General features: G+C 39.0%; 1 protein-coding gene and 1 long non-coding RNA gene across 3 annotated transcripts in view; one reads left to right on the plus strand and one right to left on the minus strand.

Moving 5' to 3' along the window:
- LOC116652960 (uncharacterized) overlaps positions 1-4,707 on the minus strand; it is a 44,951-nt gene extending 40,244 nt beyond the window's left edge. Inside the window, exon 1 of the long non-coding RNA XR_004306228.2 lies at positions 4,602-4,707. This is a non-coding gene — a long non-coding RNA (uncharacterized LOC116652960). The remainder of the gene's footprint in view (positions 1-4,601) is intronic.
- TOX (thymocyte selection associated high mobility group box) overlaps positions 4,678-27,455 on the plus strand; it is a 216,823-nt gene continuing 194,045 nt past the window's right edge. For both annotated transcript variants that reach the window (XM_015855652.2, XM_015855653.3), the window contains exon 1: positions 4,678-5,035. In XM_015855652.2, the coding sequence (XP_015711138.2) occupies positions 4,934-5,035 (102 nt within the window). In that variant the 5' untranslated portion in view covers positions 4,678-4,933. The remainder of the gene's footprint in view (positions 5,036-27,455) is intronic.

Consider the following 27,455-nt stretch of genomic DNA (forward strand, 5'->3'; position numbering starts at 1 on the left):
TTAACTATTTAGAAGTGATCTTTACAGAGACGAGAACAATTTATGTCCATGCAAGTGTGACAATACAGAGCTGGCCATTTTCATCACAAATGAATTAAACAAGACAGGAACAGTGGCTAAAATAATAAAATAGCTGCCTCTTTCATTACCTGTCTGACAACACTTGATTTGACAGACTATTAGGTAGCACTGCAAACTGTTTAAATACTCTGAAACATATACCACCGCTATAAGGCTTTGATACCAGATTGTAGATGTTTCTGTTTAAACACACTGATTTATGCTCGCTGATGAGGGCACACCCAGAATGTCAACAACACTTAAAATGAATCAAATTCTTAAAGGATTTGAGTTCATGATGATGAAAAGGACAGATTAATTACTTTGTTTTAAATATGCTGTAATCTTAATATCATTATCTTCTGCATCTTCCCAGATTTAAGTGTCATACTCGGTTTAAAGACATAAAACAAAAAGACATCAACAAAAGGGACAGCCTCTCATCCTATTATTATTTAATTAACAACTCTCTAGAAATTGATGAACACTGAGCTTTGTTCTGAAAAATAAACAGTCCTGTGTATCAGAACGCAAAGCAAAAATTTCAGTGGGACAGACCTGCTCAGCAAAATCTCATGACTACCCTTTTAGCTTTTCTGGAACTCTTGGTTCCCAAAGTACAGCCCATAAAAATATATATTAAAAAAAAATTATATGTATATATATATATGCAAATATATACTTCTCAATTCATTTGCTCTTAAAAATGTAGGTGAAAGCTCTTCTGTAAAGATGAGTCAACCTCATGAAAAGTCTTGAGCTGTCTATGTATAATATGCTATCATCACAGTCTCACATCTGCTTCTTCCTAGGAAAATCAAGAAATCTTATCTTTATAGTAGATGGTCAAATATCTTGCCAGGAAATCCCAAATAAAACTGGGTATAGATGTGTAAGATTAAAGGAAAGAGATGCTGGTTTAGATTATAATTTAAAGGAACTTTTAACTCTTTTTGGCTGACAGCATGCTTTACGACTACTGATGAACCCCACTGTAATATACCAGAGCGAGCAGCAAAGTAAGACATTAGGGCCGACAAGATAACCTGTAATCTCAGCCAAACTTGCTAGCTCCTTTTAATTCTAACAGCCCAACCATTGTAGTGCCTCCATGAGAACATGCAAATGGATGGGTTGGTTCAGAACAATGGCCTGTCTGGCAAGCACTCCTCCAACAGCTCTAGGCTGAGGGTAATGTAATAATACTTCCTCCATTCTCAAGCTTCTTGCCTCTATCTCTGGCTATTTTCAACTCAGAAGTTATTTTTTTTATGGCTGGTCCCTAGATCCATTTGAAACTTCTGTCCACTCTGCTTTGTAAGCTTTTTGTATCCATAATGGTCTTTGCCACAAATTCCACAGTTCTCCATTGTATAGAGAATACTCATACTCCACAGTTTCACTCTAGGAGATAGCATTTAAAGGAATAACAACTTTTGTAGCATCAGCAGATAATGTTTCTCAAGGTGCTTGTTCCTATTTATGTAAGAAAAGCAATGACATTCTCCTCATACAATGGTGAAAAACCTCTTTCAAGACTATTTTGGAGACATTCACCTGAATGTTGAATGGTTTTAAAAGATCACTGCTCTTCCGAACAACTGTTCTTTCCTTTTGAGCTTCTAAAAACTGATTCATGTTCTTTAGTCTGTTGCAACTTTTTTTTTTTTTCTCCAGAAAATGCACCTACATGAGCTGAAGTGGAACTGTTTGGTATGCCACTGAATTCTCCTGGAAAGGGCCTTGCAGTCCATAGAAGAATAAAAATGTATAATAGCATTAACCTTTGCAGTCCAGTCTGCACAAATGCACTATCCTGATAACCCCAGCGAATGTCCCCTAGAAAACAAAGAAACATTTAAGTGACTAATAGAAACAGCTGTTTAATTTTTACAAACTGTACGTATAACTGCCATAAATATCAGCTGTTTTTACCATCTCAATGATTAAATCATCTCTGTAAGTAGCAGCAAAAATTTTATAACCTCTCAGGGCCTGCATCATTAAGTATGAAAATAACTTGAAGTGCCGTGCAAAGCAAATGGTATAGTTGTAAACTCCTACAGATTCCTCGGAACTTGAAGTCTTTCTTAAGGGAATCACCAGTAATATTTCATATAAATACAAAGCCAAATCTGCACTATCTGCCATCATATGTTCTAGTCACTCAGGTACTGACACCTCCAGCTCTGCATTAGCATGCACCAGTCACCCAGACCAACTTTTCTAGAAGCAGTATCTCTATCATCTTTCTCTACAACAGGCTGAAAAATAATCCATGGCCCATGAATAACAAGTTTCTCAACAGCAGCTTTTCAATACAGAGCTGCAATCTGTCTCCCATTCACTTTGTCAAATTACGGTCCACATATCAGCCACTTGCAGTAGCGATATATCTGCCAAGCGTCAAGTACATTTCTTGCAAAGGAAATTCTTTTTTAGGATTTTTTAACTTTCAAAATGTCTGATCTCAAACATGCAAAATAATGAGTCAGATTCCAAAAAATCATAAGGTTGTTGGTTGTCTTTTTTTTTTTTTTTCTTTTAATTATGATAATTTCTTTTCCTTTGGAGCTTTTTTCTGGGTCATGTTTTCAAGCTTTTCTCCAAGGCCATGAGGAATTTTGACAACTTTTAAAAAAATGTTATTTTTGTAATAGCATGTTTATGGAAAATATTTATTGTCACCATGTACTTTGTGTTCAAGTCACAACTAAGAATCTTCTAAGATATTTTGTGTTAAATCATCCTGAGAATTTTCATTCAAAACAGTTTTCTTTAGTTTTCTTTACCATTACTCGTATATATTTTTTTCCAGATAATTAAGCTTTACAGAAAGTAGGTTTTGGGGCATGGAGGAAAACCACAACGTAACACAATCTCTTTTACAATATCAAAATATCTGAGTTACTGATTACAGACCCTCACACAAATGCGATTTCTTCACCCTGAAATTCGTAATATGCTCCCTCTTAACAATACTTCCCCTTGAAATACCTGTTCTATTTGTAGGGATTATAGGACACTTTCGTTTGAAAATACACATTGCTAATGTTCAGAGTTCCCTAGATTTCAACTTATTTTTGAGATCAAGATGTTTGTGAGTAATTGATAAATGTAAACATTCTCACTAATGGGATCTATTGATAATGGCACCTGTTAGTGTCACTCACCAATTTAACGAAAGGCATTCCTAATACTCATGATACAGTTTCTCTGCATAGCATTATTTGACTAGTGTCCTTCCTGTACGTTTTTTCTTCAGTCCCTTCTGTCATGATTAATACTACCAGAGACTCTGTATGAAACCCAGTGGGACTGCTCACGGTACCTCGAAGTCACTGTTTCTGTATTGCTGTCTGCTGAAACCTTGTTTCGCTCCTTAGTCCCTCCTACCTGCGGATCCCCAACTTCCCTTTGTTACCACCTCTGTTTGCAACTAGTTTGCTCCTTTTTCACTACCCTCATTTAGTTCTTCCTTTCTCCCACATCTGCCCACCTCCTTGAACTTCCCAGCTCCAGACTTTTGTGAGGAAGGATGGGCCAAGCACCGCAGCCACAGCTCAGACCCCTGTTCAGGTGGCACATCATGGGGTGGTTCTTTGCACTTTACACTTGCTTTCTGCTTTCTGAGGTGGACTTCTCACATCACAAAGTCTGGATGGGACAGGAAGCGAAGGGCTCGCCTAACCCTGTTAGGACTAATCTGTTGGTGGACCTCAGAGAAATACAGAGACCCACAGGCCTGACAGAACGTCTGTGGGGAGGTCCAGCGAGCCAAGCAAGTGGGCCGAGAGCTGTGAAACTGTGCTGGGGGCTCTCACAGAGACGGCCCGAGCGACCAGCCTGCATCTACAGGCTGCCACCCTACAGGACCGCACCCCTCGGCCGCCGGGCCTAACCGGGCCGGGCTTGCGCGGAAGGGGCGCCATAGTAACCGGCGGGGGCCGGGCGGCGCCGGGGGGCCGGGCGGGGAGGCGGGTGGGAGAGGGCGGGGACGGCGGCGGGATGGCGGGCGCGGTAGCGCCCCCTCTCCGCGACTCCCAGCCCCGTCCCTTACGGCCGCAAATGGCTCTTCCCTCGGCAGCCCCTTTGTGTGAAGCACACTCGGAGAAGCGCCGCGTCCCCCGCCGCCCGCCGAGCCGCGCCGGGCAGTGCCGTGCCGAGCCGGGCGGCCATTCCAACGCGGGCGGACTGCTCGCCGCTCCCCGCGGGGGTGAGCGGGGGGCTCCGGCCTCTGCTACCGCTTTTCCCGGCCACGCTCCTCAGGGTGGGGGGACAACTAAAATACACCGGCAGCAAACGAAACAAACAAATCGATAACAACAAATTAAAAAAAAAAAAATAAAAAGAAAGAAAAGAGAGAAAGAAAAAGAAAGAAGGAAGGAAGGGGCAAGGAACTGAGCGAGAGAGCGAACGAGCGAGCGAGAGGGAGGGAGGGAGGGAGACGCGAGGCAACTCCGAGGCTCCCATAAAGCGCGGCACGCACGGAGCGAGCGCCCCGGCGCCGGTGCGCGGGGAACAATAAGTGCTGAAGTTACCTGCCCTGCCGGGAAGGAAGGAGGGTTTGTTGGTTCTCTCGCAGACATCTGCAGCCCGGTGCTTTTTTGGAAGAGATTTTTTTTTTTTCTTTTTTTTTTTTTTTTTTTTTCTCTTTACAAACCACAAACGGATGTGAGGCAGGGAAGGTGTTTCTTTGACTGCCGAAGTCAGGCACCTCTTTTCTTTTTTCATTCTTCTCAGCCCTGTTGTGTGCCCCCCCCCCCACCCCCCCCCTCCCTTCTCGCGCACACACGCACACGCACCCCTTTTTGCACCAACAACGTTAACAACCCAAAGACACGGAGAGGAGTTTGCTTGATGTTTGAGTGAAATGGACGTAAGATTTTATTCACCACCTCCTCAGCCTGCGGCCGCTCCTGATACGCCTTGTTTGGGACCTTCCCCCTGCCTGGACCCCTACTATTGCAACAAGGTGACTCGCGTTTTGTCTCGTCCGAAGGGTTTTCTTCGCGCTGTCTGTTGTGCTGCGGTCGCGGTGCCGGAGCGGGCGCTGAGCCGCGCTGCGGGAGTCCCGGGCGGGCAGCGGTCGCGGGGCCGGGGCACCCCGAATTCAGAGCCGAAGAGATTTGGGGGCGGGCGGCCGGGGAGGGGGGCGGAGGACGGGGGGGGGGGTGGGGGCATTTTCCGTGGTATGTTCCGTCGGTGAGGAACAACGTGGTGTCGGTTCGGAGGACTTGGATCTCCAGGGCTGCTGTGAATGGGGATCGTGTCCGCTGAGCAACTCTCTGCCCCACAGCGAACCCCGCAGTTGATGTGTCAGAGCGGTGCTCGGCCGTGCCGGGAGCGCGCCTGTATGTGAACGTGTCTGTGACATATGTGTGTGTGCACATATATGCACGCATATACTTATATATACAGTTATGTCTGTATACGTATACACACCTATACAGAGTGTATACACTCTGTATGTCTGTATACACACCTATACAGAGTGTATACACGCAGTAAAACAGGGTGACAAGTCAGTCCAGCTCAAGGACTCACTTTGTCCCACTCTGGCTGCCCAGACTTGTCATAGGGTCCGTGTCCTCCGGAGCCCGGTGTCAGCCCCCGCGCCCCGATGGGGGCACCGCACAGCCCGGACCGGGCCGGGCTGCGGGAGTGCGGTGCTGCCATCCCGGAGCACTTCGCGCTACTTTAGTTCCCGAGCAGGGGGATGGGGGAGAGAGCATCGGTGCTGCCGCTGTGGCTGTATGCATGAGCTGCACTTTGTTGTTACGGAGTAGTCTTTGCTCACGAATGAAATGTTGTCCGTAGGACATCCTCAGGGGGTGTGAGCGCTCCTGCAGCTCTCGCTGTCCCTCAAGGTGTGCTTAGAGACGAGCGTTCTCGCATCACATCATCTGCGCGGGGCACAGCGGCACGGGTGCGGGACGGGGAGATCTCGGGTGTAGCGGGGTACCAGGGGCTCATCCCGGCGGTGGGACCTCGTCGGGCAGCCCCGCTCCGCGCTGCCCATTGTCACGCCGGGCTCACGTGTCGGGAAGGTGTTGGGAGCCTTCTCTTTCCCCGCCGGCAGCTGCCCAGATTCGGAGATAAAGGGCGAAATAGGAGATACCGGTGTTAAAACGCAGGGGCAGCGGCGGCGGGGTGAAACCCTCTCAGTTTTCAGGAAAGATTTCCCACATGGTCTCATCTACCAATCGCAACAGGAAGGACCAAATCCAGCCTGGCTGCATTTCACATACACTCAATGGAGTTATAGAATTCAGGGATAAATCTGGCCCTTTGTGGGTGCCTGAGGATATTTTGGAAGATCCCAGAGGTACGGCTGTTAGCAGCGTTCAGTAGCTGTGTTTGGCAGTCTCCATCCCCTGCCCCGTAGATCGGAAGTTGGTGCGAGGAGCGAACTTTGCTCAGCAGGAGGAGCCCAGATGCACACAAGCATGTGTGCGGGTATTAATTTTTTTGTTCAAGTGCTCAGAGTACTGTTAGGCTGCTCCCGTTGATATGCGGCTTGCCATTAATTTCTCTGTTGTCTGCTTTTGTACCTTGTAACCGTAAAGTGTTGCTATGTAAGAAGCCCAGGCTAGACTTAATGGCATAAGTACCAAAGTGTCTGAAGACCCATTTGGCAGTGAAACTGGACAAACGTTATTAAACCTATCAGTGATTTAAGGCTTCAAAAAGAAGGTAATGACTTGAATACACATTTCACTCATCATTCTTGAGATAGCGGGCCAGATTTAATTTAGAAGTTAAATGCTTTGGAAAATCAGGAATTACTTTAATATATTAAATCATTTTCCAATTAAGTTCCTTAAATCATTTGTGGTGGGTTGTGCTGCAAATCGAATAAATTAATTTAGAAAGAAGTTTTTCGGAATGTCTTCACTGGCTGGTTAAAGCTTCTTTTAAGTCATGCCATGTATGAGGGAGCAAACTGTTCTTTTTAAATGCAAATGAGACACTCATTCTGGAGACAAGTTGCAACTCTTCTATTTCACTTTGCCTGAACTGATAATGTGCTTAAAAGTGCACAGTCATAAGACATATGTTTTCTGCTTGGAAGACTTACCAGGAATGTTTCCTATAAGGTACTGAGTATAGGATGAATGTCTTTTTCAGATGTCTTTGCCCCTGACCACTGATTACATTAAACGGGCAAAGGAGGCTTTCTTAGGCCCCTTGGAGGCGTACATTTACTGAACATTTCATTTTTCACCTCTTTCACTCTCTCCCTTCACCCAGCATGATTAACATTGCTGCGAAAACTTATCTGACTTGTTCCAAACATGCAGTCACGTTCCGGTATTGCCCTGTCACTCATCCTCCTGCTGTGTGTGTTTGGGGAGCTGGAGGGGAGGCCTGCAGGATATCCCCCTGGTAAGGTGGGTTGGCTGCTTGCAGCCCATCTCTCCTGGTGTAGGATGTGGGTACAGCAGTGGGACAAGTCCGTGTTTGGGACTGGAGTGGTGGTCTTAATCAGCTGCTTTCCTCTGGCTAAACATTACCAAACTCATCTGGGACTTGTTCTTGCTTCCCATGAAGTCAATAAAAACTTGCTTTAGGTACTTGCTGCTGGCCTTGGCCTTTGTTTGCCCACTGAGATGGTGGCTTTGTTGTTGTTTTTGTTTTGTTTTGTTTTTTGTCAAATAGGGAAGACTTTGATTCCTTACATTTTAAATCTGCTAAAGCTGCTGGTTATTTACAAAGCATCCCACAAATAAAACTTTTCAGTTTTCTAGTAGCTTTTTCCTGACCAAATGATTGGGCAAATCATATGAGTGAGTACCCAGGCACTTGCACTGATTATACTGACGGCGCATGTTTTCTGTAGGCAAAGGAAAATGCAGCAGCGTAGATTCAAGCACTCATATCTTATCTTACAATTTTCAGTTGGCAGGCTTTGTTTCAGAAGACTGCTTAGATCTTTATTTCATAAACCTAAAATAACATTCTAAGCATCTTAGTCTAATATTTCTCTATCTGCTGTGAAAGCTCATTATGCTGTGCATATATTGTCATGCAGGCTTTTCCTTGTCTCTCTCGCAGTACCCATGGAGAGAGAAAAGTAAAAGAACAATGCAAACAATGTTGGTTATGATAACTGTGTGAGGTATCTCTTATACAAACAGACAGAATGGACGGTATGCTGCAGTATATAGGTCAGCCTTTGAAATAACATAGTGATGCTCTTATGCTGGACGGACAGATTTAGAGCTGGGGTCGTACCGTTTGCCTCTTGAAACTTGAAGCATAATTGCATTTCAGACATTTACCAGCTAATAGGAGTAGTCTGCTGGATGGAAGTTTATTTTAGGAAACATCATGTTCCCTAATTGAGTTGCATGTTACGCAAAGAAATAACTTTGGTAATCAGAATGTATTAATGCAACAGTAGAATATGGTCAGAGATTTCAAGGTACTTGAAGAAGTCAAACAATAAGTTTAAATGTTTATGTAGGGAGCAATAAATAACATTCTTGTGGCTTTCTGTACTGAAGTTTCCCCTCTAAAGCCTTCGTCAGTCAGTGCTGTAAGAAGGATCGGTATATTTTCATGCTTGCAACTTTACGGTGTTTTCAGATATCTGCTCACATAAAGTGCAGTTACATAATTATAATTTGACACAGTTAATGACAGGGATGCTGACCCCTGCCAACAGCAGGGAGAAAATAATGGTCTTTACTGCTCCCAATGGTTAGGCTTGCAGAATTATTCACTAGATTCTTGTGTGATTTGCTACCTGGTTCAAAATAAAGGAGTCTACAACTCATCTTTCTTGTATCCACTGGTACTTGTCAGTGCAGTGGAAAAATACAGCCAGACAGCAGAGGTAGAATGATAGTCTGTAGTTGTTTTTAAAAAGGGGAATACAGACGAAAAAGAAAAAAATAGAGAGGAACACAAAACCTTCTCAATTGAAAAAAGCAGAGTGACACTGGATAAAGAGAATACAGTACTTTGTAAGTGGTAACAATCCTGCTAGCAAACGGAATTCTATAGACCAAAAGTCCATATAAATTATATACAGCATTTATCATAATTGATGGTGTAAACTGAATTCCACCATGGAATCTATCCTTTTTAAAATGTTCTGTGGCTGTTTACAAAGTGTCCATTATTTCCAGTGGCTTGATACTGTCCTGTTTGTATCTGAGATTCAGGATTCTTTAGAGTTATTGCTCTGAAGCTGAAGTGTTTGTGTTTTGGCAGAATGTTAGGCTATGCTCATCTAACATGATCACCGTTTATATATTCTGGACATCTTTTTTCCTTGGATGATTACTTTGTCCCCTAATGCATTAGAATCGTACTTGAAATTTTTTGGTGCTACTTAAAAAGATTAAACAGTTACATTAGAACTGACTGTTGATTTTTAAGTGTTTTAGCTAGTCTCCAAAAATATAGCACAGGAAGATGTGAAATAGACTTTCCTTCCATAGGCTACAATACCTTAGAGGGTTGTGTCAGAGGCATACGGAATGTGGAAAACAATTTATGCATGTGCTTTGGAGAAATATTTCACTGAGATGTTTTCTAAACCAAAGCTTTCATGGCCATTCCTATATGTATATGTATTTTCTTTCTTCCATACTTTACTGCTTTGAGAGAAACTACGTTTCATTCTCTTATCAGAATGAGGTGTTCCATCTCTAGTGGACTACCCTCAGCCGGCTTAACATGTGGACTGCTGAAACAAGTGAAAGCTGTAAGCTATCAAGGATGCCGAATTTGTTAAACACTACATTGTATGCATTGGTGCTTAGGTGAAACCAAAGAGCAGCTGGAGCTGTGTTCATTTAAGGACTTAACAGAGTTGATATTGTGGAGGACTGGGCAATCTCAACTTCTGTTGAATTCAGTGCCTGCTGGGGATTATTACACTTTACCAGCACGCTCCTGCCGTCAGATTCCCATTTTAGCAGGACTTTCTCATCTTATTAGCACTGCTCAGAAGCATCAGAAAATTTTAAACACAGACTGTTTAAAACACGATTTTATAGTGAATCCTAATCATGGTAGGATTTAGATCACAATTCTTGGATATTTAAGTCCTTTATGGATGGTAGATGTAACAAAGCTTAGACAGCAGAAGCAAAAAGCTTCCTTTAACTGTTCTCTCAGCACATCTCAAGAGTGACCTGAAAGCACCGCTTCGCACGGTGAGAGGGAGTCCCTGCATCCATTCAGACCTTGGCTGCTGGATCCAGCAGTGGTGGCAATTAGTGGCAGCTCTGTTTATTTTTGTGAAGTGAACACATGCTCTGCGGATGTCTTGCATGGGCTGCGTACACTAAAACACCAAGTTTAAATATTGCCTCGCCAAACTAAAGCATTGTGGTGGCAGTGTTTTGTTACATGACAAGGTGCAGGTTTTCTTCCCAAAGAGTAATTTCTTATTAAAAGTGCTGAGTTATAAACTGCTCGAAAACATGGCTTGTAATGGGAGTGCCAAACAACCGTTAATTATAGCAGCACTTCCAAAATACTTTAGGACATGGAATTCACAGTAATCTGAATGAGATTTTCTTGGTCATATCATTTCTCCCTACAGAGTTCAGTTGGAAAATGGGAACAGTTCATTATTCTGTGGCTAGGCACGAATTGCATACTGTTAGCAGCAGCATCAGACATTGCACTGCTACAGCAGCAAGTGCACAGAAGGAAATTTCACCTTCCCTTCCACTGGAATATCCTATCCACATTTCATGTTCACCAGCTGTGATCAGTTATGGGTTAATGAGTTAGGGCTCTGAATAAAACGTTTAGCTCTTGACTTGGATCTTCAAAGTTAAAAGTGCTTTTCAGCAGAGATCTTGATGTAACTGACATTTATAAGGTCTGTGGTTTTCTTCTGCTTCTTCTGTTTGCAATAAGTAGTATTTTTAGCATTTGAATTTCATACGGCTCTACTAATATTTATATCTTATCTTTCAATTGCACATATGCCGACACTGTTTCTGAACTGTTCATTTAGTATTTATTGCTGTGCTTCTATTAGATTTGCTACAGACCCTTTTAATATGGTTTCCTCCCAAGAAACACACCGCTTTCTAAGTTGCGAAACATACTTGAATTACATGAGCATCTGACAAATCCAGGTTAGAGGAAATGTCTGAATGTTTTAACGTTTGCATTCTTGACTGCTAAACCACCCTGTACCAGTCAAAAGTGGCACGAGTGACTTTTTCAGAGTTACTACTAGCATGAAAAGTGAGCTACTGTGTTGCTTCTTCTGTCTCCTGCTATTGTTCAGAATTATATGGTCCAAAAGGTTAAATAGAAGCTACTGTAGCTGGTATATTTGTGTTACATTAAGCAAGTCTACACTGAACTCCAGTTCCTTGCTCCGTATGCAAAAAAGAAATCAGAACTCTGAAACCAGAAAGTGATGGCCTGTACTTTGGGAAGTGTGTCAGTAAGGGAAATACGATGCGTGTGGAGTGAGGCAAAAGACTGATCTAGAAAAGTAAAAAGATTACAGATACACGTAAATTCCTATTGTCTCAGTGTAACTCAATGTGTATACAGACCCATGCATTTATGCTTTATTACTCACCTTGAAGAATGTATCAGTAATTTCTACCCTGCTTTACAAGTGGCTGGCTCTGAAGTCATACTTCAGTTGCAGTTGCTGAAAGTGCAAAAGTTTGTGTTCGTGAATAAAGGAAAACATTTGTTTCCTATCCACGCATCATGTTTGCATCAACTTGAAATTATAATAAACAGTAAGAGGAGATGCAATAGTGGAAAGAGAAGATAACCTTTCAAAAAAAGTATAATTTATCTTTTGGCAGACACAGTTGTGAAAATTAGTCATAGAAACCTGCAGATAGAAGAGGCTTAATATCAAAGCAAATGATTTATTTTATGTTAATGGCTTTCTGCTAGGGCATAAAAGACTGCTCATAATGGACTCTCCATGCTGCATTCAGTTGTGAAGGCTAATGGGATAATCTTTCCCAAAATTAAGCTTTTTGAAGTAAATCATAGTGTTATTTTTTTTCACGCTAACCCTTGAAAATGTATTAGCAAACTGTTTTTTTTAAGAACTGCTTGTAATCTTTATTGAAAAATATAAGGCAAGGCTTTTTCTTCATTAGCCGCTTTCTTAATGATGTTGGAAATGTCCACTTGTGTTCAGTTATAGTTCTGAGCAATAGTACTGATGATGTGGAAGTCATTCGGTTCTGTGGTTTATCACAATACAGTCAGTTTTCTCAAGGCGTAGTTGTTTTTGCAGATCGAACAAAGGAAAATAACTTATGTGTGTGTGTTTTTTTAGTGGCCTAACTAGTAATATTCCAAACTGTAATAAAAATCTTAGTTTTGCATCAAGAAGTTTTTCAGATCATGTTTGCAGTTAGTGATAACCAACATTATATTTCAATAAGAGATAATTTGCCTACTAAAGTTCACATAATGTGCTAATCATGTCTAGTGGTTAATAAAGGCCTCCTATCTCACTCCCCTGATGGCTATAAAAGGCTATTATGTTCATGGCAGCAGTTCAGGTACAGCTGCTGTGTGTTAATAATGCATCATTGTCCCACTAATAAACACAGCAAAGGTCAGCAACCCCAAGCACCTAAAACACCTATTCTCTTTCCAAAATATTTATTAACACATTAATAGCGTATCTATTCATTTTGGTTAGGATTGTATCAGTTAATGACTCTCATGGATTCCTGTGTGTTCAGGTTTTGCAACCTGCATCATTCTTCTGTGAACAGCAGTTGTGCTGTTCTTTCCTCTTAATCATCTTTTAAATTTTTATTATTATTATTATTATTTAGCTGTCTGTTGTTCCTTTAATTTCAAAATAATATTCCACAATCAATTTGTAATTAACTTATTATTTTACTTATTTTGTCAATTTTCACTTATTTTTTCCTCAGCTCATTTAGGAATATAGAGGCTGAATTTTCATTAATGAAGACACATAATAGGAATTGTAATTATATGCTAAAATTTGGTGAAGTTGTGTAACACATACACATGCACATGGAGAGATACGTGCATACATGTGTACTTATATATATGCACTACTTCCTTTAGGTTTCATGCATAATTCTGTATTGGTGACTTATGTTTTCCTTTTTAGCATAGATTGCTGTATTCATAAAGGTTTTTTTAAAATGCATTTTCTACAGACAAAGAACATATTCACATGGGATTTCCATTTTGCCAGGGAAACATGCAAATCAATAGGCCAGCACTTATCTGCATTAAAATTAGGTATACTGTAATTTATGGGCACAGTGATATTGAATTTGTCTTGCATAGCCACAGATATTCTTTAAGGTAGCCTGACTATGTGTCCTTAGAGAAAAGCAAAAGTGTTAATTGTACAAAATCTCATTTTCTCATCTGGTAGTATTGTCTTTTGTTTTCTGTTACTCATTTTGAAAACCTTATGGGTTGTTTTTTTTTTTTTTTTTTTTTTTTTTTGTGTGTGTGCTGTGTGATTTACAAACAAATGTTCAGAGGGCAGAAAAATAACACTACACTTCCATCAAGAGAAATGAAAAAGCTTAACTAGCTGAAGGGTTTCTATGTGGTGCAGCACATAGCTTCAATGACACATTTGTCATGCTTTAAATATATAATACGTGTAATAAAATATGTACAGGCATAGTTGTGATATATGTGGTGACTGGCTCCATCGCTATTGTTTGTAGTCTCTGCGGTTGTCATACGTTGTTCTTTGCACATCATACCCTTACAGCAGAATTTGACACAATTTCTAGCTTTCCTGCACCATTTTCATTGCACAATATACATGAGTTTGACAGGGTGTGTTGAGGACAACTCTGGCAAGCAATTGATATTTTGAAGTGGCAAGCGTTTCAGCAGCTGCCTGCTTGTGAAAAAGGAATGATAAGATATACTGTATTGTTAGTTTCAGGCAAAGCATTAAGGTTTAAGCTCTGTAAAAATGTACACATTATTCGTCAGTGGTGAAGCAAGCCTTTTATGTTTTTTAGAGCTTAGCTCTCTGGCTGATGTGAACTAGAATGACATTGGTTTAATGGTCAGTAAATGAATAGGAGTACTTTGAATTTGAACTGCTGCCAATTTTGCACCAACAAAGAGACTGACAAAAGAAAGATTTTATGTGAAAGCAAAGCACAAGCAATGTTTGGGGAGGTGGGGTGAGGGCTAGAGGAACCCAACAGGAATATTCTTCAACGCAGCCTTGTATAGATTCTAGAATTGTTAAAACACATCCATTTTGCATGCCTCATCAGTTACAAACCTAAGCTGTTTCATCTAATGTTCTTTAAAACCTGTTGTATACACATAGTCCTTTAGAATATATTCATATGGAATTTACAGTGTGTTTTTCTAAGTACCGCGCTGTGCCCTGAAGGCCCGTTGGCAGAACATCAGAGTTGTCCACTGCTGGAGTTCCCAAGTCTCTCTCTATCTGGTAGTGGGAAATTGTAGTTTAATCAGTTATGGCACTTTCAGTGTGTAACATTCATTAGTAAGGCAATTTGTCATGACTGTTAATAGTCAGGATGCATCTGCTCTCTCTTCAGTTACAAAGCATGATGAGGAAGAGCAAATATTACGGTTTCTAATAATATTAAAACATTTGGAAAGTGTAGTTTGAGTTCAGTGCTTAAAACACAAACAGAAGATTGATAATGATCGCTTTATTTTCACAGGTTTTACCTTTACAGATGTGATTTTAAAGTACAGTAATGTTGTTATGGGTTGTTTATGATCAAACTAGGTATTGCAAAGTAACCACTGTCCTTTCTGGAGTTTATCAAAGACTTTTTTTCTTATACACTTTTCTCTATTGTCATAAATTAGGATATTTTCAGAGATGCAGGTCTTTAGGATTGATCCACATAATTGATCCATGTAATTTTCCAGTGCGATAGTAATAAATTGTTCATTTCTGGTAGTAGCAGGCATTGTGCTGTGTCAGTTCTGTGGCTGGGCAGCGTAGGGTGTTATAAAAGACATCTGTGGCAACTACCAAACAGACAAAATGCAATTGGAAAAAATGTCTTCTTCTCCCTGTAAACTGGCTTGTAATCATTATTCATTGTTCTAAATATGAAAGGTTAAATTGTTTCCTACAACCAGGAAGGGTTAGGCTTTTTTTTTTTTTTTTTCACAAATATCTGATAGCCCTCATGTATTACATAATGTGATAGCTTCACACACAATAGCTTTGTGATACATTTTAATTTTTAATGAAAAGCCCCCCAAATTTTAACATAATGATTTCTTTAGAAACTGAACCAAATCTTGGTAAAATCCGTTCTTGCTAGTAACAAAAGCTGTTACTGTTTAAGTTCCTGTTCAGCAGTTAGTTGGTACGCTTCACTGGATGTTGTCAAAAAGGCTTTTCTCTTGATTGACAACCCCGTAGGAATGTGAATGGAGATTTTAATTGCATATCATGTGTGCATATCAGAGTGAGTGGATTCACTGACTCTCCTTAGCTCCATATCTCTACAGGTCAGCCATGCCAAAATACTTTTTTTTGTATGTGTGTATGTTTTTTTTGTTTTTTTTGTTGTTTTTTTTTTCCCCCCAATAAGCAATTGATATATTTTCCAATGAGAGAGAAAATGTGCGTTCTAGTGAAAAATGGACTGGAAAGCAAAATATTCCTGTGAATTTCAGAGGAAAAATGAGTGCAATACGTTTTCAGAATAACCAAAGAAAGAGGTATTTTGATAATGTAAATACATTTCATGTCTAAGTTGGCCAAAGACTGCTAGAATGTATTTTTCTTCTGACATTTGTGAGCAGAAGTGTGTTTATACTTTTTCTTTCTCTTTTTCTTTTTCTTTTTCTTTTTCTTTTTCTTTTTCTTTTTCTTTTTCTTTTTCTTTTTCTTTTTCTTTTTCTTTTTCTTTTTCTTTTTCTTTTTCTTTTTCTTTTTCTTTTTCTTTTTCTTTTTTTTTCTTTTTCTTTTTCTTTCTCTTTTTCTTTTTCTTTTTCTTTTTCTTTTTCTTTTTCTTTTTCTTTTTCTTTTTCTTTTTCCCCAAGCAGACTTAGAACAAATTCAGACACACACACACACACACACACACACACAAAAAAGTACAGCAAGTGGAAAAATTTAGTGAGGCAATCTTCCCTTTATAAAAGACTTGGGGAAACTGTGGAGATGTGAGGGGGTGGAAGGTTGTTCTTCCCATGTGTGGGAGATAGCAGGCTTTCTCATTCACGCTGGATTCAATCCACACTCTTTGTTTGGGCAAAACTGTTGCTTTAGTGGAAGATTTACCTAGGCTGGCAGAGACCTTAGTTGTGAGTCTAATGATAAAACAGAGTTTTGATACCATCTGCAATGCAATATTTCATTTTTTGCTTCTTAGGAGCAGTAAATGATACATTACTGCAAAACGACACTGATAAATACACTTCAACATTTTCCATAGCAAAGTACATTGGAAGTGAAAATGACAAAGCTGAAGATTCATTATTACAAATAGATATTATATCTTGATGTCTTAAATTAGATACCGGGTTTCATTTTACATAGGAAGCCACAACATTGGCTGTATTTTTTCAAAGATTATAAGGCATCAGCAAATGAAAGCATAGCTACAATGCAATTGTGGGGAGCTTTTAGCTGAGATTGGGTTTTGTGCTTATACAGAGACACTGAAATCTAAAGGGGGATGATGCATTTTTCCAGGAGGACCCCTGGGAAGGAATTGTTACTTAGTGAAAAAGGATTTTTATCCTAGTTTGTCAGTGTTCCTGGATGAAAAGAAAATTGACTGCCTTCTGCCTTTTTACCCTTTGTGTAGAGCCAAATTGCAGTTTCAGGGCATATTTGTGTAAAGTGTGGGAATGGTGGATGTCAACCACTTGTTGAGTCTTAAGGATACAACAGCAAGGCACATAGCCTTGTCCGACAACTTGCTGTTTAACTTTTAGGGATCTTGTTAAATTCCATGTTTGACTAACGCGTATCTTATCCATTTCTGTCTTGAATGTCAGTAAATCCCCTAGGAGTGTTTTAAAACTATGGATATCTTAAGAAGAAAAGCAACAAGACTTTATTTCTAATGAAGCAAACCCCTCCCGATTTGATTAATGACATTGAAAGCTGGTTGGCTCTGTTCCAGGAGACAAAATTCCAGGAATTTTTAGCACTCAAAAGCAGAAAATAGAGGGAAATGGAAAATGGCAAAGATAGTGACCTGAAAGTAAGATTCCCTCCATACAGTACACATTCAAATTCCAGTCCTGTGAGCAAATGCATCCATCAGTGAGAGTCATGGCTTTTGGACACTCAAATGTGTTTAGATGGTTTACACCTGTGTAAGTTTCAGACCCTGGAATTTTCAGCTCTTTTGAGAGGATTTCAAAAATTCTTTCTGATTTTGGGAGACTTCTATCACAGCCACCAGATCCACAAGGCTCCCAAACCTAGGAATAACTGTAGACGTTGGAAATGACAATCTAGAAGAAAAGAAGAATGTTTAAATATTTTTTTCATTGTTGAGGAAAGAGTACTCAGTTTGTGCAGAGTGCTAAAGTTAGATTCAGCTTGTGACTAAGGTTTAAGTAAAAATGAGAGTGGACACTGGAGCTGTAAATTTGCTGTCTCATGTAATGCTGAGAATATTTCAACACTGCTGTCATGAAGACTTGATTTATTCAGGATTTTGTTAGGTTGTGAAATCAAATACTCTAATGCTGAAAATGCCAGATTAAAAGTGTCTTGATTTTGCATTTTTGGACATCATCATAGGCAGGAATTGATGGAATATGGTAGTGGATGTAGAATAAGTGATCATGCCATTGCAAATATATTATACAAACAGTTACACATGGCAGGTGAGCAAGCCTTAACTCTGGCATTTTCCAGATTTTGGCCTCTTGACTCTGCAACCCAAATAATATTCTTTCAAACATAACTTTTTTGTATGTTACTAATTCACTGGATTATGTCCATGACATTGCTATTGTGTCTCTTGTGTTTGAGTCTCTTCAGCATAGCTGCACAGATTTCCCTGTTGTAGAATTAACTCTATTAGCAGCAGGGAGAGTTTTTCCATGGTAAGTGTGGGGAGAGTCAAGTCTTGCTGCAATTGGGAAAATTTTGATATCTCTCCTAACAGCAACTTTCTGTTGAGGATACCTTGATACAGGCTGCCACGACGAGTGTTTCAAGAGTAGGCGTCCAGCAAAAGAATTCTTGTGTTTGGTTATTATTTTGTCATGGTACCTACATTTTGCTGAGGAACCCAGACGTATGTTCAAGATTTAGTAAATTCTACAGCCTATCTTTGAACAAAAGCTAAAATAAAAGACATTTTCCTATCTCAGTGTCTCTTCTACTGAATTTCAAAGATGTGCAGCAGATAGTAGATCTGGCCGAGTTTTCCTTAAGGACAAAAATTCCACTTAAACTCCAAATACAAGTATTGTGACCAGAATTAGTATGTGCCATCATTGAACCAATAACTGTGAAATAGGCGAAACTCTGTCATACGTACCTTCTGTATCTTACACAGATACTGTGCACATAAAAATGTGTAAAGTAGCATCTGTTAAATGTATGCTCATATTAAACTCTCTAGTTTGTATAAATTAATTTAGTTCTAGTAAAACCAGAGGATTTACTATACAAAAGCTGGCAAGTTTGTCCTCTAATATTTGTCTTTGGAGCTCTGAGGGAGTTTTCTGTGTGTATATAATAATGAAAGCTCAGAGAAAAATATACTTCTGAAATGGAAAAAAATATTATGCAGCTAAATCCTTTACCCTTTTAAGAATGCTTTGAGTTTAAAAGACTCACTGAAACATAATATTACAGTGGAAATGTTAAAGAAGCATGCTCTAGCTTGGCTTTGGTTTTATTCACTCCTTTCAGAACCTCAAAATATGAACATTAGCACTTACTGCAGAATAAAATAGGTAACACTTATAGTATAGAAAGTTTTCATTGGAGGAGAAGATTGCAGACTTTTAAAAAACAAGTTAATTACAAAATAGACAGCCTTTCACCTGCTGCTTCCTATGTGGTTGCTTGGATTTCTCGAGATGTTGGAAACTCATTGCTTTTCTTAGAGCACTAAGCATATTCTGAAGCAATGGGCACATTGTTGTACCAGACCTGGAAGTTAATTTTCTGCCATTCACTTCTCAGAGCCTCCCCATTTTCAGATTTCTGAGTTTGTAATAGCATCATACAAAGCTGAAAATCACAGAGGTGTAATGTAATGCATATTTCCTTGTTTAAGGAAGTGATTTGGGGTAAGAGAACATGACTTTCCATCCCAGTCCATAGCTGGGCCATTGTTTGGTTGAGAGTGGGAGAAGAGAGCAATGGGGCATGGAGCATTTAGGGAACTCGTCTAAGAAAAAGAGCTGGGATGGTGGGCTCTCAGCAAGGGTTTGACCATGTGCTTGCATTTTACCATTGCTGAATGTTAGTCTCCTTTTTTACCAGCAGACTCCTTTCTCCCTTTCTGGTGAACAGCTGCTGAGATTTGGAAAGATAGATCTATAGAGTTCTTACCTGTTGTCTGGTAATTAGGGATTTGTGCTGCAGCAGAAGAAACCCTGGAGTATATCCTCAGACAGAGGGAGCTAGAAACTCAGAGCTCTGATATTCCACAGAAGGCAGATTTTCTGACTGGTCTTGGCCAAAGCTGGACATCATTTCCACCTCCTTGGACATTTAAGCTATCTTCAAGGGAAAGCTGACTAGGTAAGAAGGGACACAACTGGAGGGTCCTAGGTTTGCTTTCCTGTCGGTGGAGATAATAAGCTTATGACCTCAGTTCTTTGGAATAAGTAAGAAGTCTGTGGTTCAGAGGTCTAGACTGACAATGTACCTGTTTAAAGAAAATAGCCAATTTCAGATTTTCATGGCAGCACAGCTGTTAGGATTAGGACTGATCAACAGAAGTAGTACTGGATGATTTTAAAAAGTTCCAAGAAAACATTTACAAGACCCTTTATTGAGAATTATTTTGCTTTTTTTGGTGGACTTGCATGACTCCAGGCAATGTTTGCTGCCTTAAAGAACCATCTCGGAGCTGTAGAGGCTTTTCTGAGGTTTGAAAGGAGAAGAATCTTTTTTCTTTAGTCCATGAAATTTTGTGCTAGTTATTCTGTCAGTGCCTTCATCTGTTGCTTTCCTCTTATATCCATTAGAAGTTCTGATGACCTACGACAGAGGCTGCCTCTTCATCAGCTGATTTGCCATGTCATGCCAGGGTGTGTCTTTTAAGGTAGACTCCAAGAACATCAAGAAATCTTTCTGTGACAGTTCTCAGGCAACAGAGAGAGGAATCATTCAACAAAAGTTTAATTGTGAAAGAGGACTGGAGAAACCCTAGGAGATGCTGTAACATTTCATGTCCCATTGACTCTGATAAGACCACTCTTTTCCACGTTCCATTTTTTTTTTTCTCTTAACTTGGATGAGTGCATCATTATTCCTCAACAGTATCTTACTTCATCCTTTATCTGGTGGTTCAATGCTTTATGCCTGTAGCTCTTTTAAATAAATAAATAAATAAATAAATAAATAAATAAATAAAGGTTTGGATTTGAGTGTGGTGGATTACAAGGAGTAGACCACTCATTTATGTGAGCTTTCCTCCCTTTAGGGCTACTGCACGGAGAGTTTTTCTATTTAGTATGTTGTTTTTTCACTGCCTTTACAAATCATGCAGTTGACTGCACTGAGAAGTTGCCAAAGGAATCCTGCTGCACAGAAACAGTTAAACACCTTATGATTGTTGACTGTGCCAGTGTTGGACTAATGAGAGGACCGGCTTACACCTATGAAAGTAAGGAAGAAAAGAGTCAGAATTGTAGCTTGAATTCCATACTTAGTTTGAAATTTCTAGTTATGACAGTATATTTTTGTATATAGAATTATTACTCTTTGGCAAGCCCAAAAGTTTAAACACTTTTGGGTGGGCTAAGGATGAAGTTTCAGTTTAACTCAGAATTTTCTTGCTTTTGGGGTTTTAAACTTCAGATTGTAATAACATTTCATGAGCATCAATTTATATGGTGCAGTTATTTGTAGAAAGTGTTGTTTTTTCACAATCCTAGCACTAAAAGAAGTTTGCTGCTTTAGATTTTAAAAGGTGAAGTTCATTATGGTTTTGTCTTCTCACACAAAAAAATGTGTTCAGGATATAGAAATGTGACGAGCTGTTTGTGAAATAGTTCAACAAATCATATATTTTCTTTCTGTCTTGTTATTCTAAAAAGGAAGGCAGCCATGAGTAAAACTTCGCTTTCTGAGTGCTTTGTTGTATGTGCTGAAATACACTGCTGAATATCTTATTACATCTTACATATACCACTTGCATAGGACTGCCAGGGCCTGTCACCAGCCCTCCTTAATGCAGTCTCCTGTTCTTAGTATCTTGTGTTTAGATTCAGTGCAGCTGAGTAGAAAGTAGAAAAAGTAGAAAGCTGCTGTCTTTTTAGTGTTGAATTTTTAATATGTTTCAGCATTTATAATGATTTTATTATGGTGCAGAACAGAATTAGATTTCTTTTTTTTTTTTTTTAAAATACCACCGAATATGAAAAAGGAGCCATTCTTTCCTCCCTTGAAAAAGTGTGCACAGAGCATTGTGTACTCTGTTCTGTATGTATCTGTGTCTCTAAATTAGTTTGTATCACCTCTGTTATAAAACTCCTTTTCTTCCACCACTCCTCTGAAATTGCCTTTCATACTCAGTGTAACCTATGAATTGGTCCTGTGAGTGAGTCACTCCAAGGTTGTTGTTCTTCCCTTACAACTACATTTAATATAAAATACTGTGCTGTATGTTATGTCCATCTTGTTCAGATGGAACAGTGTCTGCTGAGATGGAAAAGCAGAATGCAATATCAGAATACATTTAAATGTAATAACGTCTCTAGAATCTGTTTTTTTTTTTTGTGGTACAGAAATAACAGCTCCCCTGCTTTGGCTTTTAGAGACTTGTGGTATCAGTATTACAATAGCAGGCTGCACCTTGTTGTCCCCTCTGTAGAAAGAAATGCCACTGATGTCCAGGGGAGCTTTCCTTTCTTCATAGACTGTGGTTTTGCCTCATGTCAGCTGTATAATCTCATCTTAGATAACCCCTTTTATTACAAGGGGATTTACGTAGGTGTTACTGTTTTAAGTATGCTGCACATTTACAACTGGGGTTAATTTTCAGGGCTGTTGCGTTTTATGCACAGTGGCCCTAAAAAAACCTTACCAAAAACATTAAATTTGATTTCTATTGAGTGTTATTTTTCTTATAAGCACATGTACATTCCAAAGTCCATCAAATGCAAAGATTTTAAGGTATTAAACCAGCATCAACTATTACTGCAACAACTTCACGTTTTTGCAGTTGCAAAATTGTGGCTGAGGGTCATTTGAGTTGCACTTTCCTCAAGAAGTAAATCATTTGTTTTATTTTCCTCTGTGTAGTAGATCAATCCAAAAGGTATTTCATTAGAAAGACGGAGAAGTGCAGGCAGGCTGTGAAAGTAGGATAAGAGACAAATGCACAAACCCACTGGCACTCTGCCTCACTGCAGTGCTCCCTACAAGATTCTCTGCAGCTCATCTACTCGGTAAGCAGGATAAATTGTACAGCTAGAAGAAAACTTCAGTAGCTGAGGGAAACCACAATGTCAGGAAACTTGTTTTTGTTGTAGAATAGTCATATGGCTTTCTGTCCACATGTTCGTGTTCCAGACTTTCAGAAACACTGTGCTTCCTTGCCCTCTCAGGATGCCTTTATGTAAAGAACTTGACTTTGAAAGTGGGTGTACAGTATTGTTTCAGAGTACTTCAGGGTAAGTTTTCCTCCATATCAGTGATCAGATCTGGTTTACCATGTAGCTGTATAAGGGTGATGATGTGAAAAGAGGTAAGACGTCACCTTTTGGTTAGAATTTTAAAATGAGCCTTAATCCACTTCTGCAACTCTGCTGTAAAATTACATGGGGATTTTGCAAAACAGTGAATATACTTCCAGTTGATGTAGGCACACTAATCTGTTTTTATGTACAGCCCCATGCATACATCTGCCTTGGGCACATTTTGGAAACAGCCTATAGGTGCCCTGTTACTGCATGCAATTCAAGAATGAAACACATCCTTGGACTCATCACTGGATGCAATTCCAGAGGCAATCATGGCTTTTTGTACTTAAAAAGATATCGAATATGATCTGATGTTGACAGACCCAGCTAACTGAAGAATATAACAACTATTCTAGTTTGCAGTAGTTTAAATGTGTTTTTAAAAGTGTTTGAGGAATCATTTTGAAGTAGAAGTCTGAGAATATGAGATATACCGAAGGAAATGTTTTTGTCTGTCATGAAAAATCTGCATCTAACTAGAGGCTGCAGTGATTGTGAAGAAGAATGATAGCATCTTATCTGTGCTGTATGCATTTTTGGCTGTCAAAATTTGCATATATTTAATGCATTGAACTGTTTTAAAAACACAGTTCTTACCATGGTTGTCAAAATATTTTCTATAATGGATGAATTTAAATCTAATTAACATATTCATTTTTAAAATTTATGGACTTTTTTTTGTCTAAAGTGAATAATTTATGTTCATATTTAAATATCTATATCATATGCAGAATCAGTATATATCTCAGGTGTAAGTAGAATTTGAATGTCATTCAGTCAACAGCTTTATACAGCTGTTCATTGACACTCTCTTAAAGGATTGAATAGACATATTTAGTACCAAGATCCTATTTCTTGAAGTTTGTTTGTTTATTTGTTTTTAATTGCAGAATAATAATATGAAGAGAAAACTATCTTGAATTCAGGTTTCGCAAATGTCTTGCCCTGTGTGTGTAATACATACATAAAAGTGCAAGAGCAAATAGCTAAATGTTGGGTAGGAAGACATCTATATAAGCTCTCTGCTGAGATCTGAGTAATCCTTTGTTAGTTTCCCCAATAATTCAGTCTAATCAAGTACAGGGATGTAAGTGATATCGTGTAATAGCTTTTTGGAATCAATAAATATGCCATGGTTTTGAGTTACTAGCAGTGTAGATGTGGCTGATAAGCTCAATTGTTGGAAAGCTGATCCCATAAAAGTGAAAAGTGAGATCTTAAAAAAAAAAAAAAAAAATAGAAAAGAAAAGAAAATCTTTTATAATACAGAAATAAAGTGTGTCCGATTTCTACTTTGCATAAATGTGGACAGTTAATTAACGATATGATAAAAATAAACACTCAAGTTTGGTAATGATGTCTTCTGACGTCATCATGTTTCTAACTACTGATAAAACAGAATTCAGGGGTAAAGATGCAGGATATCAGCTTTTTCAGCCTTCAGAACATCCTCAGAAAACTACCTTGGCATTAGAAACTTGCAATTGTGACATAGAGCTACATTGGTTGGTATCTAAGGCTAAAGTACAGGTAATTGAGAGATTCAGCCTCTGAATACTCTTTTTGTTGTTCATCTAGTTTGCCAGTGTGTCTTAGTTTGTGATCCCTAAACTTCTGAAATTAAAATAGCATTTTATTTAAAAGATGATACAGCTTATCCATTGTATGCTAAGTTTGCATACAACTACTCATAAAGAGAATTTGTGATGAAGGAAGCTAATTTTAGACAGCAGCAAGTGTTGCTGTGTGTGCTTCACATCTTTGTTGACAGGTGCCTTTAAATATTAGCTATTCCTTCTTGCCTGGGTATGGGTTGAACTGTAGTGTCTTTATACCACTGCCCACTAATTGATCTCACACTTCTCGATGGACCTTGGTGGTCCAGTTTGCATGGCAAAAGTATATTTCTGATGTACAGATTTTCTGTATAAGATAGTATAGTTTAGATTCAGTGTTTACTGTATAAAGCTTGTGGTAGCTAGGCTTATCTGAGATGTCTGCAGAACTTGAATGTATTTGTCTAAGACCTACCTATGCAATAGGGGCTGATATTTCTCTGATGGTGATATCATATATGCCAGTCCGCAGTGTGGAGGCTAACCAAGTGGAGAGAGCTGTAGTGTCTATGTGGGAGCTGCTGGGATTGAGAAGCTAGTGTGTCATCACTGCACTTGTTGTGGAGGATGGATGACAGTTTGGATGACCCCTTACTCCCCCCACACAGGATATATCTTAATGGAAGCTGTTTGGGTAGCAGCATCTGTAGAACAGAGATATATTTAATGAAGATAATATATTTTGTAACTTGGGCTGTTTTGGTTCAGTACTCATAATTTATTAATATGCTGCTAGCATCCATATTTAGTTCAGTATAAATTAATATCTCTATATTTAGTAAATATGAATTATAATCATTGTGCTGTTTAATTTGGGTCTAATAAGTACTTGCCAGACTAATGTGTAGTCATGTAGTTGGGCAGATGTACAAAAATGTCATTAACTTGTTTTGATTTGTGGACAGTGATGTATGTGGCAATGTCTGTGAATACTCCTGATTTTTCCTACACCACAGCTACCTCATTTGCCAAATATGGCTATGATCCTTTGTCCACGTTAATTGAGAATGGCATCCTTATTCATCATGTGCAGGGTTTTTTTCAGCCATTAAAATGCTGTCCAAAGACTACTCAACTGAGGAAAACTACAGAATAATAAAGGGCGCTTGTTTATCTGTTGTTATAAGCCTTCTGTTTTATCCCATTGTAATGAATGGGAAAAGGAACTCTCGTGTCTGAATGTAACGCTGTTGTTAAAGAGCAGAAATTCCTTTTAGAACATCAGCGTTAATAATCGGAGCAGGACTTGCTTGAAATATTTTCATCAGAAATGTCTCTGTTCAATGTTTCTTCTTTTTCTTGACCTTCTGAAAAAATAGTGAGAAATACATTAAGGTAATTTATATTAGTTGTCAAAAACTGTGTTTATTTCTTTGATAATAAAGGTTTCCATTCCTTGATTAAATTTACACTTATATTTGACATTTTCCAGGGATGCATAAATTTGTGTGACAGTTAAAGTCTACATGTTCCCAGTACCTAGTGCCGGATTGAGTTGAATTTGGACACATCGCATAAATAAAAGTGGTTTTATGTTTCACCTTCATCTGGTAGGTGAGCACTCCACCTTTTCTTGTGAAACATAATCGGTTTTGACATGGCAAAATTAGATCCTGGCTATTTATTATCTGCTGAAATCAAAAACCATAACTGGGAAAGCATGTGGTAAGTCCATTGGAGCAGCTTGCATGCAGAGAAGAAAAGGGGAGGCATTCCAATTTTATAAGCTCAAGGTGATTTTCTCTAACACCTAGACCGTTTTAATTAATTACCCTGAAAGACTGAGTAAATTATTATTTGAATACTTTATGGCATTTCATGTTAACATTTCAAGGACGAAGTGCTGTACTTAGCTTTTCAACAATGCTTCATCTGTCAGAATATATCTTCTGAATTTATGTAGTATCCTGCAGTGTAAATGGTGGTCAGAACTTGAGTAGTATGAATTATTACAAGGAACCTGAGTCAGATATGATCTACTGAAATGGGTGCCCTAATATTTATGGCCACCTGGCAGGGACCTACAAATTAAGAAATCCACAGATCTTGCTGTTTAAGAGTTAAGATTTCTTTATCTATCTTTTGTAGTTGTTGTTTTTGCTATCTGTTTTCTTTTTGCTCTTTTTAGACAGGAAAGTGTTGACTAACTGAATGCCATTAAAATGTATGGATATAGGCTTTGTTGTTAATGGCAGGTCTGTGAAACACAGCTTTGCATATTTGTGGGATGAGATGCTTTTTCATTTGTTCTGCTTAGAAATTACAGAAAGCACCTCTATTTTTGCTTCCTTTGTGACTTTTGGTTTTAGCATCTTTGGAAATCTCTGTGAAGAAGTCTTAGGATATGAAACAGTTACTGTCCTGGTGGACATACCTGCAAGTTTCATAGAAGCAAATCTGCGCAGTACATTTAACATTGTGGATTGTTTAGATGATGTCTGTAACCAAAACATCAGCTACACTCCAGCTCTCCTGGAGCTGTACTACGCAGATATAATCTTTCTTCCACTGGAAGAGCATAGAACCTTTTAGTAACTTCATCCTACCATCAGTAGATTAGATTAAATCCCCATTTACTGCATTATATTAATATTTTCAATGGCACACTAATCCAAGAAATAAATGTGTCAGTTTCTATGGCTACACCGTAGTGGGCACAGCCATAAGATAGTGCCTTAAGGCCACATAAAAGACTTAATGTACAGATTGAATAGAAGCACATTATTTATTACTAAGCTATCAAGCTGGGAAAATTTAGTGATCTCATTTTTTAGATTTGCTCATTTGACCTGGGCCAATTTACTTGGCTGATAACATTGAGTATTTCATACCACAATGTTTTCTCAGTTTTAAGGATAAAGTGATTCACGCTAATTTGTTACGGAACAGTTTTGT

Source organism: Coturnix japonica, chromosome 2, assembly GCF_054131305.1.
Source record: "Coturnix japonica strain WE chromosome 2, WE-NBRP24, whole genome shotgun sequence".
In the NCBI taxonomy this organism is placed as follows: domain Eukaryota; kingdom Metazoa; phylum Chordata; class Aves; order Galliformes; family Phasianidae; genus Coturnix; species Coturnix japonica.